At 41.9% G+C, this 15,826-nt stretch overlaps 1 protein-coding gene across 1 annotated transcript in view; it reads right to left on the bottom strand.

Annotated features, from left to right (window-relative positions):
* znf407 (zinc finger protein 407) overlaps nt 1–15,826 on the bottom strand; it is a 154,475-nt gene that overhangs the window by 78,918 nt on the left and 59,731 nt on the right. The window contains exon 5 of the mRNA XM_006794878.3: nt 9,843–9,917. Within this exon, the coding sequence (XP_006794941.2) occupies nt 9,843–9,917 (75 nt within the window). The remainder of the gene's footprint in view (nt 1–9,842; nt 9,918–15,826) is intronic.

Genomic DNA, 15,826 nt, shown 5'->3' with positions numbered 1-15,826 from the left:
TGCTAAGTTGTCTGTTGTGTGTAGATACGACACTGGATCATTTCTTGCATAAGGTATTTTGTTTTGTTGTTTTTATTCATATTTTAGTGTTAAATGACTTAATAAAAAAATGTCCATCCATCCATTCGCTTCCGCTTATCCTTTCCAGGGCAGATGCTGTAACCTATCCCAGCTGTCATAAAGCGAGAGGCGGGGTACACCCAGGACAGGTCGCCAGTCTGTCGCAGGGCTAACACATAGACACACAGACAACCATTCGCACTCACATTCACTCACAGATTCACACCTATGGGCAATTTAGATTGACCAATTAACCTATCCCCACTACTGCATGTTTTTGGACTGTGGGAGGAAGCTGGAGTACCTGGGGAGAACCCGCGCAAACACGGTTTGTCCAAGCTTTGAAAGACCATCAGAAAACCTGGAAAACTGTAGCTCAAGATCATTTTAAAATAATTACAAGAAAGTCTGGCTCCTTGGAAACAAAATATAAACAAATGAAGGGTCACTTCGCCATTCCAAAAAAGATTTCAGGATTCAGACACTTTGCCTAGTGTTCACTACTCTTAAGACTCAGAATTTGCCTATCTTTTATAAACAGGTACAGACTATGCCCTATAAGATGCCCAACATCTAAATACAGCTCACACGGGAAAACTGCAAAACTGCATCAAGTCTATTGTACATTAAGGCCTTATATCAGTGAGTTTGGAACAGGTATGTTTTCAGGGTACACAAGTATCTGTAGTAAAATACAAACATGAGCAATTCTTTAAGCATTTAGATTAGCAAAGAAAGTCTGACGAATTACAGTAAGGACCTGAGTATCATTTTATCATTTTACTTACACTAAGTAAAAGTCTGATCTATCTGACAATCTAAGATTTTAGAGATTCACGTATTATTAAGCTTAACTGTTAGAACTAGAACATGTTATAGGGAGGCAGAAAAAGAGATAAAAGCAACACACAAATGATACATTGAAGCACAAATGGCAATGTCTGCTGAAAAATGTTTCACAGCATAATAGCATCAGCGTGCAGTCACAAGGGGAAATATAATAATTCTCGAGTCCGCATAAAAAATAAAATGAATTAAGCAGTTCCATATTTAGCTGAAAAGAGAAAAGTTCAGGAAGTTGTCCAACTTAATAGTGGCCTTGTTGATCGCTGCCTGTTCTGTGTGTGTGTGTTAATCACCTTCCCCAGGATATATCCACGACTGCCGCTTGCCCGTCCAGCTTACATTAATTTAATCGCTGCTCAGCTAATTCATTGATTAATTGGTTCATTAGTGATGCCTGGCAACATCCGTTTCTGCTATGACAGTCTGATGTTTCAATAGAGAAGAAAAACAGGCTGGCAACAGCCCAGTTTTTCCACTGTCCCACTGTGCATAATGTCCACCGCTGTCAACAGTTAGCCGCACAATTGTGTCACTGAATAACTGCCTGGTTTTCTGCCACAGGATGTGAAATGAATACGAAGGTGAACTGTGCACATTCTCTGTTCTTGTCTGGTTGAGTAATGTCACTTGGGCTTCAGCAGTGGGTGACATCATTCTTAGGGAAAGGAAAACTTAAAAAGTTGGAGGGACTCTCGACGCTGCACTACCCAGATGAGGTAGGTGTTGTTATGAGAAGATGAACTACTGCTGCAGATTAATTCTGCAAGTCAAGGTCACGCCGCTCTGACATGACGAGTGGCTTCCAACTCTTGGACGAGCTGTCGACTCCTAACTATAATTATTATTAGTAATAGGAGTCGATAGGACCCCGCTGCACCCTGCGACAAGGAGCTGGATGTTAGAGTGACCAACAACAACACACAGCCTCTATAGAAGCGCTGATGTAACAGCACTGATACCCATAAAGTGGCTACAGCGTGCACGACCTCTGACCGCTCTGCTTGAAGACACCAGCTTAAATTTATAATTGGCATTTTGTCACGGCAGTGCCTCTCAAGCATTGGTATTACTGGGCTTTAACTAATGTTGAGTAAGACCACAAGGGGTAGAGATTTTAGCATTAAACTGTGTCAGCTTTTCAGAGAAGCAACATGCCTCTCTCACACCCCTACAAACACACACGTACACACACAATTCTGCACCATATGCCCATGACAAGTGCATAAAAATCGTTCCCAAGCGATAGCACAGGCCAACCCATAAAAACTTAATGCACCTAATTTTCCAGTAATCAAACTTTTATAGACTGCGATGGCTTTTAAACTAACAAATTTTAATTATCGCTTAATTTTAACAGCAATATTAACGCGATCCCTCATTCTGCGAGTGTTCATTCCCCATGAAATATTGAGTAGGGTAAACAGGGAGGAGCTGTCCGCTGGCTGCTGTTCAAACAAGCAGCCAGCAAACACAAAGGTGATCTGGGGGTCGCTGAGGCCTTGCCAGTACCTCGCCAGGAAAATGTGGACTGCACAGACCTCTGGGAAAATTGAGGCTTTTTCTTTTTCAGTTCACTGAAATTGGACTGAGAAGTACATTGCATTGAATATTGGTCTATTGTGATTCTTTTATGCCATTTTCATATTATTAAAGAAGAAAAAAAAGCAGATTTGGTTTTTTTTCGGGGGATGCTTAAGAATATTTCAAAATCCTTGACTACTTTTAAGTTAAGACCTTGCTGCTGTTTTTTTCTTCCATGCTTCTTTATGCTGTTTTTACATTCCTGCTTACACAACTAGCAGCACAGGATGTTATTGACTGCTGCCCTTGGGTGGCTGAAAACTAGGCCTTACCACCCAACACCAAACCAGAGAGGCAAAGTGCTGACACAGGCAGATAAGGGGAGGAAGAAAGAGAAAGATTAAAGAGCAGATTCATTATCAATAATTAAGGGAAAGGATTTATTCTAATGAATTAGGGGTTGTCTTTATCTACTCTTTATCTCCCCATCACACCACTAACTCTCTCCTTTCTCTCCCCCTCTCACAAATACGCACATGCCCTTGCACACACACACACACGCACACTGGTTCGTGGTTTTTGTGTGACTTGACCCCTGCATGCTCCGTGCGGTCCATATTGCCACCATGCTGGCTCTAGGCAGGGCTCTTCCGCCCCCGCTCCTCGATTCCAGGCTGGACGGTCTCGGCCCTCTGTGTCGGGGCAATATGGCCGCACTGCATGGCACGCTGGGATGCGGCTGCGAGCCCGGAGCCCAGCACCCTCGAAGCCAGATGCCTGCTCGGCCAAGTTTGGCCCCTGGCACAGCAAATTATGTATCAATTCTGTCACATGAACATAGAAAAATATTTTCAGTGCATTATCTAGAGTAGAATAGTGGTTCACCGACACATCAGGGCAATTTTCAAAGCTTAAAATAACGTCATGGAATTGCTGTCCACTTCCGATACTGTGTGGTATTTTTACAGCTGATTTTATTCTACACATCAGAATATGCACTGATTACAAATGCAAACAAATAAGAGAAAAAAGTGGGACAAATAAATTTATAGCATATTTTCCGCACACGTCTCGTTGCAGTCATGTAATGCTGGATGCTCTGAATATCCCTGCCTTCGTTTTGTTAGTCATCACACCTGGCCTGCATGCATCATGCTAGCTATTTCTGGATTGTTGTTCATGCCTTTTCACCTGTTTCCTTCGGAGGGATTTTACCACCCGCATATTTGGCACAGACATACAGCAGTGCTAGGAGAAACAAAAAATAGCAACTGCACTTGCGATCAGAAATCTCCCAAAACACTGAAATCACTCTCTCCAGCTGCTTGTATCACATGTTACAGCCCCACCACCCCACCCCATCTACTTAAAACAAATATATCTTTCTTCTGGGTTGTCAGCACTGCTGTTTCAAGAGTGATGAGTGTATTAGTTCAAGGAGTTTATTATTACAAGCGTGAAAATGGCAGGCGTTTTAACAATTACCTATGAAAACAGGTATGCGAGACAGGTCAGTAGTCTTTTGGCACCCTGTTTTCAAAGAACTAATTACAAGCAGTTGAGTCAAGGTCGATGCTGTCTGTCACGCTCTCGAGCCACTCCCCTGTTATTAAAGGGTGGATTTAAGGTGCTTGCAGACCTCACAGAACAACAGAGAACACACCGAGAGGTTCACCAAGTTTATGAGGGTAATATACAACAACAATAAAGAATAAAGGGAAAAGAAATCGCGCTGTGTTAAACAGTCCTAGATAAGTTCCCTAAAAATCTTGAAACACACATATATACAGAAATCATTTCCAGTATGAAGTCACTTGTTCATATATAAAGTATCAGGGTTGTTACTTAAAAGATGTGATGCTCATTATTCATTACTGACTTCAAATGTGATTGTCCCTCCATGTTTCTCCTCAGGGGCTGTTAGTCTTTGCTGTACTAGTTAACACCAAACACTCAAAACCGATGACTGCAACCTCTCCAGATTCTAGCTGCTTTCATAATCAGGATAACTCTATTGTTCTCCTGCGAGTGAGCATTTTTGATGTGTAAAACTAAATCAAAATCAAAACCAGCAGGGATACTTTTACACATTTCAGACACTTTGCAATAATTTTTTCCCACTAGGCTTGCTCAGACCCTGCATCCGTTAACCGAATAAAGGAGATTATGTATTCAGATGAAAATGGGCTGAGGAACACGGATAACTCAACTCAGTGAGATATTACAAGTGGGCGCAAGAAAAGAAACAAATTCTTATTATCATCCCGAGCTGTAATGCAAAATATTACAATGTAAACCTTTTGAGATGACTGCGAGCTATTAAGTCAGACACCGTGCAGCCAGATTATTGTAAAACTAGGAGGACACGTGGTCCTCGTAAGCATATTTCTTTGAGAAAGCGCAAACATGCGAGCAGATAAAAGGACAAAAAGCCCTCATCTCCGCTCGATGCCTGCAGTGAGGAGTAGTGGTGTGACTGAGACGAAGACCTAGTTGTGTCACTTTATAACAGTTCAGGCTCTATCTCGCTCTCTCTTTCTCTCTCGCCCAGAACCTGTCAGCTAGTTGGGAGTCTGTCATCACACCCTTCCTCCCCTCCAATTCATCTTCCTCATTTATTTCTCCCCACTGGGGTTAGAACAATATAAGTGTCTAATATTAGCCGTTTACTATTAAGTCAGATCTGACCATTGCTAGCCCACCGCTGCCCAACACATTCATTAGTAGGACGTGATGGTAAGGAAAGAGGAGAGAGGAAAAGAGAATATCATAGAGGTATCGGCATAATTTCTATTTATAACTCCTCATATGAAAAAAATCATTTAGATCTACATATTCCTTTCATGTGTATGGGTTTTCTGTGTTGTTCCGTCATCTTCAACCCTGGGTCAGAAGCAGGGAAAGAAAGTGGTCTCCATATGACAAGAAGATTTGTAGTGATCCTTATTATACACTTTTAGTTCAGCTTAAATTTCATATTAACAATTTAGAAAACAGGAAAAGCCATCTACACTTCACTGAAACTGCCAGCTTCCAAATTTCTTTGATCCGAAGGAGGCCAAACAGATTGGATGATGAACTTCACAAGAAGCGTGATACGAAAAACTGTCGGCAATGTCAGGCTTAAAATTCACATCAGTAGAACTCCTCCTCACAGATACCCCCGCAAAACAACTTGGCGTTTGAGATCCCAGACAGATTTGGCTAAGTGGGACCCGGTGTAACCGTCGGCTACTCAGGTCTTTTCCTCCTCCTCTCTTCCTTTGACTAACAGATCTCCCCAGTGTTCTAAAAATACCTGGTGAACAGGGCTGTAGAGATGGTGATGAAACTGCCTCTCTGACACTGTCCCACTGCAATCCATCTCTCCACCGCCTGCCAGCCAGCATATGTTTGCAATTGGCTCTCCCCAACAACCCCCATTGCCTCTCACCCCCCACCCCCCTAGTCCCCAGTTGCTGGTTCAGATACCCACCCCTACACACACACACACACACACACACACACACACACACACACACACACACACGTGCACAAGTCCCCATCCTTTACCTCTCCCTGTCTTTCTTTCTCCCTCAGCTACTGTCCTCGTCTCCAGGTCTGGGCTTTCAAAACCAGTGCAGTTATCAATCATCAAGGCAGCACTGTCAGGTCAGCCCAAACCATCTCTCCCTCTCTGCCTGTCTCTTTGTCATCCCATCTCTTTCTATCTCCCCTCAGCTCCTTCTCCCTCTTCCGTCCTCCATCCTCTGCCTCCTCTCTTACACTTGCCCAAATGTGTTCCACTTAAAAAGCCCTCCCCAATGACCTTGTGCTAATTAAGCTGCACTGTGTTAGAAATATGATGGTTAATTAATGATGAGATAAATTCTGTCTGCGGGACTGTCAGAAAAATGATGACACCGTGTTTTACAGGTTTAAATAGAACAAACCTTGTGGCCGTCCTCCGTCTAAGTGCGCATGTAGGGGTGTATGTGTGTGTGTGTGTGTGTGTACGTATGTGTGTGTGAGGGCGGCTGTGCGCACGTCTGCACATATTTAAAAGGAGTGCAATAAACAATGAGAGAAAATAAGAGATAAAAGAATGAGCTTTTGCTGGTAGAAGTGGAAGTAAAGAGTTTCTTTGCACTTGTCCATTAACATAACTAAAATATCTACTACACATATGTTAATATAGGTGCAGTATATGTTAATTTATGTGTGTGCTTATGTAATGATATCTGGCATAATACTTTAGAGTTTAGCAAAATGTAGGTTATTTTTGTTCCTATCTCTTAAGCTAAACACACTCCAGCTCATTTAAAAGTATCAATATTATCATTCCAGTCACTGCCATGTTAGTGTTTGGCATGACAGGTGGCCACATGTGGATTAGAGGGTGGTGGTGCTAAGTCAGCTAACACTAGCTAGCGTGGTAGAGGTCCATCCACAGTGTGCATATCTGCTAATTAATGCTAAGTAACAGAATACCAAAATAACAGAAGAACTATCAAATGTTAAACTGAAGAACTTTGTGGTTGGCCTGTCCTGTACAGCACGTCATGTTATTTGTCAGTTGGCTCCAACATGGGCAGGAGTTCCAGTTTTATGACTCAAATTAGAAAAGGCCTAGGCGACCATTATTGGCTGATATACAGCTAACTGTGCCGCTACATCTTTCAGTTGAAGCAAACAAACCTTAAATTTTGCTAGCTCTGGGACTATCAGACTGTTAACATACTTTTTAAAGCTTTTTAAAGTACGGCATTTTAACACTGGTGTCTATTGGGATTGACTTGTGTCTGAAGACATCCTCTAGCGGCTTCTCCACAAACTGCAGTTTGAAACGCTGAAATTAAGCATTAGCACAAATTAGCACGAGGCCTTGTTGCATTTGGAGGCAAAAGTAAGACATAGATAAACCATTAGCCTAGCGCTGGTCAACTAAATATAAAGTTCATCTTAATAATCACAAAAATTCAAAACCTGAACTAAAAGCTGATGCTTTCATGAGTTTTAGCAGTCTTTTCAAACTATCAAGAAGTCACTAATGTGGGGGACACAAGAAGTATACTCAAAAAGATGCCAGATTTCATGCACAAAACATACCTGTTTATAAATCTGGCTGGTCTCTCTTTTAAATTTGTGCCACTCACAAGTTCAAGTCAGAATGGGACTGAATGGGAATCTAAAAATTGAAGCTGGGTGGTACCAAAGCACACAGGAAACAACTAGTAGGAAAATCTTCCATATTTAAATCAGGTGTAGTTTTCTGTTTTTTGTTGTGATCTTTTTAAATTACAAATCATGTATAAGTCCAATATTATTGGGGTAGCAAAGCTGAATTTAAGTTGGACACGGTCAGCAATCGCTTCCGCAGTCTGGATGTTAAATTGTTGCTCTTGAAACTTTACCTTTTAAGTTATGATAAATTCTGATCTCTTTTATAAATGTTATAAAAAAGATCAGAAATAAACTGAGACATGAAAGGAAGCAAAGATGGGAAAAAAATATCAAGTTTACCCAGTCTGGCCAACAGGGCATCAGCTGTGTACTGCAGCCTGACATAGTTCCTCTGCTTTCACAGTTGGCCTTGTAGACAAGACGCTAATAAAGCAAATGTGATTGATTTAATAAATGTTTAAGTAATTTTTCAGAGGCGATACTTTTTGTTACCATTACTGTGGAGAAAGTATAGTTTTTGAAAAGAAGTCTAGACAGCGATCAAGACTTTACTCTGATCAAATAACGAGAAACAAAGTCTGAAGAATTTTCTGAGCAAAGTCCTTTTCAAAAGTTGTTTAAAAATGAAGAAAATCTTGCATGAATTACAGCATTGTTTGCATTTACTGGGAAAATGCCACCCCAGTACTGAAACCTTTTCTACTGCAGTTTTCATCTCTGAATTTTCTATCAAGCCGACCAGTACCTCAGGTTATGGCAGATGGTCCGACATTATTCATGCATGCCTGTTACCTCTGTCTTTTCTCTTTATGTAGATTGTAAAACTCTCTGATTTGATGTCTCTTAACTTTGGTCCTTTTTTTAAAAAATGATTTCTTTAGATGTTAAATTATATGACTGCTGTTTGACAATGTAAACAGGAGAGACATCTGATCTGTGGCAGCAAAAAGAAGATTTAACCCTTTTAGAAAAGCAAAACTGGTGGTACTCTTGAATCTCCTTTTTGTATATGTATCCTGTTTTTCATTCATTTCTCAGTGGACATGTGGCAAGTGTAGAAAAGATATTGGACCCCACGTTAATTGGTTCAAGTTCCCTGTAAGGCAAACATCAGGATACATGGTTGTAGTGGACGAGTCACATATGTAAATGTATGTAACTGAGAGGCCATATGTATGTATACTGTTACATAAGAAAAAGCATGGAGTTCTGTCAGCAGACCTTGGATAAATAAAGGTTACAATAACAAAAAAAACAAAAACAAATGTGGATGAAACAGAGACTTGAAGCAGTTGAGGATATGAGGATTTGTTTCTATCTAATCCAGATGAACAGCTGACAGTAGGAATTTAGATGATAATGTCTGAGAGATGGAGAGGCATCTGGTCGGGATGCTTACTTCCATATCTGAAGCCACTTGTCATATCTAATACTGCACGTTGTCAAAAGTATCAATTTGGTTGCGGAGTAATGAAAAAGTGGGTCTGTTTCTATTTTAGCGGCTTGCTTGACAGATTGAGAGGTGTTTAACGTCTCATTTTGACTTGTCAGGGTGGAGGAGGGGGGGCTTCACAACTTCATCTCCTCATCTTTCGTTTTCTCACACACGCACACACACACACACACACACACACACACACACACACACACACACACACACAGAGACAGCAGGGCTCTGTTTCTGATAGACAGGGCCAAGCGGGAGACATTGCGCATACACAGAGACACACACTCGCGTGCACAGACAGAAATGGTAAAAGAAACATCATTCATCTCTAATTCAAGAGGGAGAGCAGAAAGTAAGATGAGGGAGAGAGCCAGATAAAGTTTGACAGAAGAAAGGGATGCAAGCAAGAGAGCGAGGAAGACAGAATGAGTGAAAGCCATTTAACTCGTTAGGGAAAGGGAGGATCTCAAGTTATATTTAACTTGAAATTTAACTTGTGGGAAAATTTTGTGCTTAAAAGCTTGCAGGCCTCCACCGGGGTTGTAGCAGTCATCCTCCACCATCTAGAATTAATTGCCTTCTGTATCGCTTACTTTCATTTCTCAAAAACACAGATGCTTGGAGAGCCGGGTAAAGAAATACTTTTTAAAAAGGTTTACTTCTTTATTTGCCGACAGGTTTTTATGCACGAAAGTTGGGAACACGCGGAAACCATTCTGCACGCGATCCAAATAATTATTTTTTTCTACCAAACTGAAAGCTGAGCATGATGTGTGGAAAATTCTGTTGCATGTGTTTAATTTACCTCTCTTTACGCTGTCCAACTCCGTGTTTTCCCAGCAGATGGGTGCTGAGGTGTTTCTTCATAACAAAGGCCCACCTGCAATACACGAAAAACACAATGCCATACTTTTAACAAAGGAGTTTTAATGAAATTTATGCCACTTTAAAAACACATTCGAACCAATCAGCACTCGTGGAAACCTTTATACACTCACTAGCAACTGTTCCAACTGCTCATTAATACAAACATCTAATCAGCCAATCGCATGCCAGTGACGCTGGGAATTTAGGCATACAGCTATGGTTGAGATGACCTGCTGAAACTGAGAACTGGAAAGAAAAGTGATTTAAGTGACACGGTTGGTGGTGCCAGACGAGCCGATATTTCAGAAACTAATGATCCACTGGGATTTTCCCCACAAAACCATCTCAAGAGTTTACAGAGAATGGGTGCCACTCCTGTCACCCTGTTCTTTTCTTTGTTTTTATCATCTTATCGTCTAGCTAGCTACTCCCTTATTCACAAGGGGTCACCACTACAGGTAGCATGGCATTAAAAAAGAAAGGGAGTTTTTCATTGCCTTTCCATGCAGAATCAAACCGACAGCTATACTCGTGGCTGTAGCTCAGGAGGTAGAACACGTCATCTACTGATCGGAAAGTTAGTGGTTCGAGCCCTGGCTCCTCCAGTCTGCATGCCAAGTATCCCTGGGCAAGATACTAAGCCCAAGTTGCTCTCCGAGGCATCCACTGGAGTATGAATGTTAGTCAGGAAGCACTAAAAAGCTTAGAAAAAAGTGATTGGGTAAATGTGGCATGTTGTATAGAGCACTTTGAGTACTCCGGGCAAGTAGAAAAGCGCTATATAAGAATCAGTGTATAAAATAGTAGACTGTGCTAAGAAACCTTTTCTTGACACTCTAACAGTGTCCATAAGTGTCAGACCACTGACTCTGGTGTACTGAACTTAATAAAAAAGAATTCTAGCAAACCTTGTTTTGTGCATTTTCTGTTGTCGATGTTTAACTGTCAGTTTTAACATTAAAGGCTTTAGTACTATGTGTTGCCAGAGGCGCAACAAGTTTTAAATGTTCACAGTTCACATAGTATTCACTGTGAAATGTTATTTCTGATGTGCAGATTTAAACTAAACTACTGGGCCAATGCGAGGCCACTGCTCTCTCTCGCCCTCCTTTCCTGTCTTCCTTCCACTGCCCTCTCTCATTAAAGGCTAAAAAACACCACAGAAGTAAGACAGAAGTGTCCTAAAAATAATATCTCAACTGAAACATAATAGTTATGTAGAATGATGTCCTTGCAAAGTCTTTGTTTTGGTAATCTATTTTTCCCTTTATTATGAGGGATTGTCTTTTGCTTGTCTTCTGTTTTCCAACTGTTTTAAATAACTGCAAGACAACATGAACCCATCCTTCTCTTACATATGTAGTTTTTGATAATAAACAGGTTTGGGTAAATAAGTACTGCTGTAGGTGAACTGTGTGGCACAAATGTGTACACATGTGCGAGGATTTCTAAGCTTGTGTATCTGCAGTACTTGCAGTAGCACGCATACACACTCAAACATACCAGGGTGCTGTCGTCTGACAGTGACCACAATGTCCTGACTTTGTCGAGCGCCCTGAGTTTACCGTGTCTCCAAAACAGAATCTGAAAACATAATGAACGGATGACAAGACTAACTACTCTGACATCCAAGCAGCTTCACCAGTGTTTTCATCCCCTGGCCTTTTCATTTAGCACCCATCACTTCCCATTACTGTGCAACTGAGAGACAATGACCACATCTGAGAGCTGAGGAAGGAGCTACATAAAAGAGGCAGCGGGAGTTGAACCAACAGTCATGTGGTCGGCACTGTCGCTGCACATGCTTGGTTCCCCCCGAGTCTCGCTCCTCCCAATTTCTTTTTTCTTCATATGGATGTTTTCACTTTTCATTTCTTTGCAAGGACATCATTCTATTTTCTCTTCAGCGAGCCCGTTTGTACCTTTCTGAAGCTTTCAGTCTCTCATGAAGCAAAAGCATAATTATTTCACTAATTATGTCACTACCCCACTCTACCCCAGCTCCTCCAACGTCTGGACACACACACACACACACGGCTATGTCCTCCATCCCATCATGGCCCCAGAGTCCCGTCCGTCATCAAGGCCCCCGAGGCCGACTCTAACTAACACTACCACATAAATATTCAAACATGTTCCACTGTTTTGCCTCGTTATCATCACTCAAGATTTTCTCAATCCGCTCTAACTCAATCCATCCATCCGTCCAGAATGCTGCCTTGGAGTTAAACTGGGAGCAAATGTATGACTAAATCCTGTATGCTCCAATCGGCGAGAATGGCAAGATCAAAATGCTGAGCCTCTCTGGCCCACTGGAAGCGCCTCTGACTGACACGATCATCTATAAATAAACAAACAGCATAATTAAGACATTTCTGAGAGGGTGGGTGAGTGGGGGGGTTTAAAAGAATTAATCAATACATTTGAGAGAATAGCACGGCCTTGGAACACTTCACGCGTGCTTGTTTAAGTCGTCGTGTTTAGACGTGGAGAAAAAAAGAGCTTGCAAACATTTCTGTTAATTATGTATTACAGCTGTCCTTCATAAACCTAATTACAGAGTGCTGAAAGGCAACAGGGGCAATTTGCATATGCGCATGAAAGACAAGACATATGCAAAATATGATTTTAATTAGCATTCTTTGATAGCAAGGGGTACAAATTAAACTGGCATGTTGAGAGATTCTCATCTCACCCCTTTTTTTACTGGATTATTCTCCGAGTGGCACGAGTGCAAGACGGTTAATGCCCTGTGGAGGCACCTGGCACAGGCTGCACACACACACACACACACACACACACATAAATGGATCTTAAGATGCATAAATGTGCAATAAGCACACATGCAAACCTAAATAACCATACACAAATGGAAAATTCCAAAGACACAAACTTACAAAATCGCAATTAGCTGTTCACCATGTGATTATCTAATATACATAAATGGCTCTGATAAGGAAGCAGGGAACAAACACACATATATGCACAAATAGTGATACAAAAACAGACAAATAGCAATCGTTGCTCACAAAAAGACACCACAAGTCCCCAATTTCTCATGCATACACACGCACACACTTTTACACACAGAAAGATCCCATATCTAAATGTTAAAGGGGCAAATCCATTTGTTTAAGGCAGTCTGTAATCAGCCCCCTGCCCCTGGTGTGTGTGCATCCTCTGCCATCCAGGTCAAGGCCTCAGCTTGTCGTCCTGCTGCCTTGGGCTGCATCATCAGCCCAAGCCATCAGCCTTGATGGTTATTGTAACAAAGGGATACTTTAACATGCCATTCATCCATATCAATTCTCTTCCCCCCATGAATTGAACTAATAAGGCTGTGCCTCTGCCCTCCAGGGAGGCTCATAATATCCATTGCAGATATGAAAAAAGAAAAAAAAAAAGAAAAAGAAAAACCGAGGCGCTGGTGTTTCACGTTCGACTTTCCCTTCAGACTAATCGGCGCGCCACAGCTCGTTAGGTCCGTGACGTGCCAAAGCTTTACCGATAAGCAGGGGAGACACGGCTCAATTACCCACAGTTACAATCTTTCTCTTTTTCTTCCCTCCCGCTGCCTGACGATGAAGAGATAACATGTCAATATTTGATACAAACAACTTCATTTGCCTAATGGCGTTCCTGGATAGGCCCATCTAAAGGTCTAGAAGGGATGGGAGATCTAAGAAAAGGCCTCAAGCAAATCTCCGCTTAGACGTACCGTGGCCACCCGCCCCCAAATCACACAGTCCTGTTTCCAACAGCTGTACGCGAGGCATTGTGGGTTGGAGCCAGATTGGACAGAGGACAGTTTTCCAACTTTTTCTTGAGTTGCTTTCAACTTGTTTCATTAGGTCTTGACAGTGACACTTGACTGTCAACAACCCACGTGAGTATTATCATCTTTCTATTAATAGAGAGGCAATGCAAGGGAAGTGAGCCAGTGCTCATAGTGGCAGAAATGGACAGCTGTTAAGTCAGAAATAACTTCAAATTCAATGTCAAACAGAAACTAGTGTCAACATATAATCAGACAAGTCTGCAGAAAAACTGACGTGACTGTATTCAAGTTACATCGCTAAGCTCATGCACTGTTCCTACGTGTGCGTCAAAAAAAGTGAAGACAGAATCTGTTTTCTAAGTCAGAGTTTTCTCCAAAACATTTTAATGAACAACGAGAAGATGCTTGAGCATCTAGGTTGTTGCCTGCTGTGCATGGCAACAACAGAACGCAACATGGGAAAAGCTATGAGGTGAAAAATGAAGCTGAAGTCAAACAAAGACGTGTACTTTACTTGGTTAGAAGGTAACCGAAAAGCCATTACGAGAGCTACCAGATGTAGGAACTGCTCAACCCTCACTGGGCGAAACCACCGAAAACCTCGGCAAGGAAGAGCAGTTCCATCGGGGAAAAGACGAAACGGGAGGTAGGGTTGAACTCTGAAGTTATGGCACTATGGTTCAGCTCACACACACACACACACACACACACACACACAGGCTCTGCAGTGGTCCGCTGGGCCCCAAAGAAATGAGTGTGTGCGGGCTCATCCAGCCTCCTGTGCAAGCCCTAATGATGGCCTCCACCTGCTGCTTTAATGTCACAGCTGGATCGCCCTCCATCCTTCACTGACTCTGACTGCCATCAGCAGCAGGTAGCTCCCCTCTGCACACTCCTCCCTCCATCTCAGCTTCCTTTATCTCCCTTCACTTCCATCTTCAGTTTCTCCTTTTCAATACATCCTCATACCTCCGCACTCCAACAGCGTAATGCTTGATTCATACTACTTCTATACCCTATGCCATAACCTAACAGCATGGCCTACAGAGTAATCTGACATGCACCTTCTGAAAAATGTAGCTACACGTCGCATTGACGCAAACCACAACAACTGCGATACGTCTGCATGTAAAAACAGTAAATTCATGAGTAAAAAGACATTACCGCCATGAAACAAAATGTAATAGCAACAGCTGTATTTTTCCATCGGACACATAAGGCATTTTTGGAGTTTTCATAGTATAGACTCAATTCTTTCTGATGGCTGGTCTTCCTGCATTTCATTATGAAATAACTATTGTTCAAGATTTATTAGATCCAAGTCCCACATGATCAGCTGAGTTTCACCTGTGATGGCAGATCACTGCAGACACACCAAACACAAATGGCACCACACAGTACTATGCATGTGTTTAATGTATAACATCATTGCAGTTAATGACAATGCTCCATATGGAGCAGACATGCTGCACAAACTAAACACTATTAGTTCAAGGATGCTACAAACACATGCTACGCTTACAACCAAATAGGAAGATCCATAGGAGTTAAAAAAAAAAAAATACCCCACTACGCCACAACTAATTCACTCTTCAGAGTAAACACAATGTGCTTTTTCCTTGTTTATTTTATTTATTTATTTATTTGTTATGAAGCCATCCCAGAGAAGCGGAAAACCTGGAGGTAAGTTGACATGTCTAATCTGCGAAGCTTTGACAGGCAGGTGAACTGACAGAAGAACAGAAACCAACACTTGGCTGACAGCAACCCTGGAGCGCCGAGACAGCTGCCGACATGTCAGACAGACAGATAAACAGACAGGAACCAGAAGTCGGAAGATAAGACATTTATTGACAGAGAGAGCGACTTGCTTTTCTGACACAGAGACAGACAGGCAGACATCAAGAATAAGGACTCAGAAAGGAGGGATTCTGCTGAGTTTACAGGCTGAGTTTAATGGATGTTCCGCAAGTGAGCCCATAGCGGTAGATGGGGGAGAACTAAATGTGATGTCAAATTTTGCAGATGTGGAGATAGATGGTGATAGAAGGGTGGAAAAAGAAAAGCCACAGGAGGGAAAGAAGGGAAATAAAGGAATATGAGAAATCATGATGGAGTATCTGGATAAGTCGGAGTGAACGTGA

Source organism: Neolamprologus brichardi, chromosome 11 (assembly GCF_056152115.1).
Source record: "Neolamprologus brichardi isolate AB-2024 chromosome 11, ASM5615211v1, whole genome shotgun sequence".
Lineage (NCBI taxonomy): Eukaryota > Metazoa > Chordata > Actinopteri > Cichliformes > Cichlidae > Neolamprologus > Neolamprologus brichardi.
Note: the sequence above shows the minus strand (reverse complement) of the source record. Positions and strands in the feature narration are given on the sequence as shown.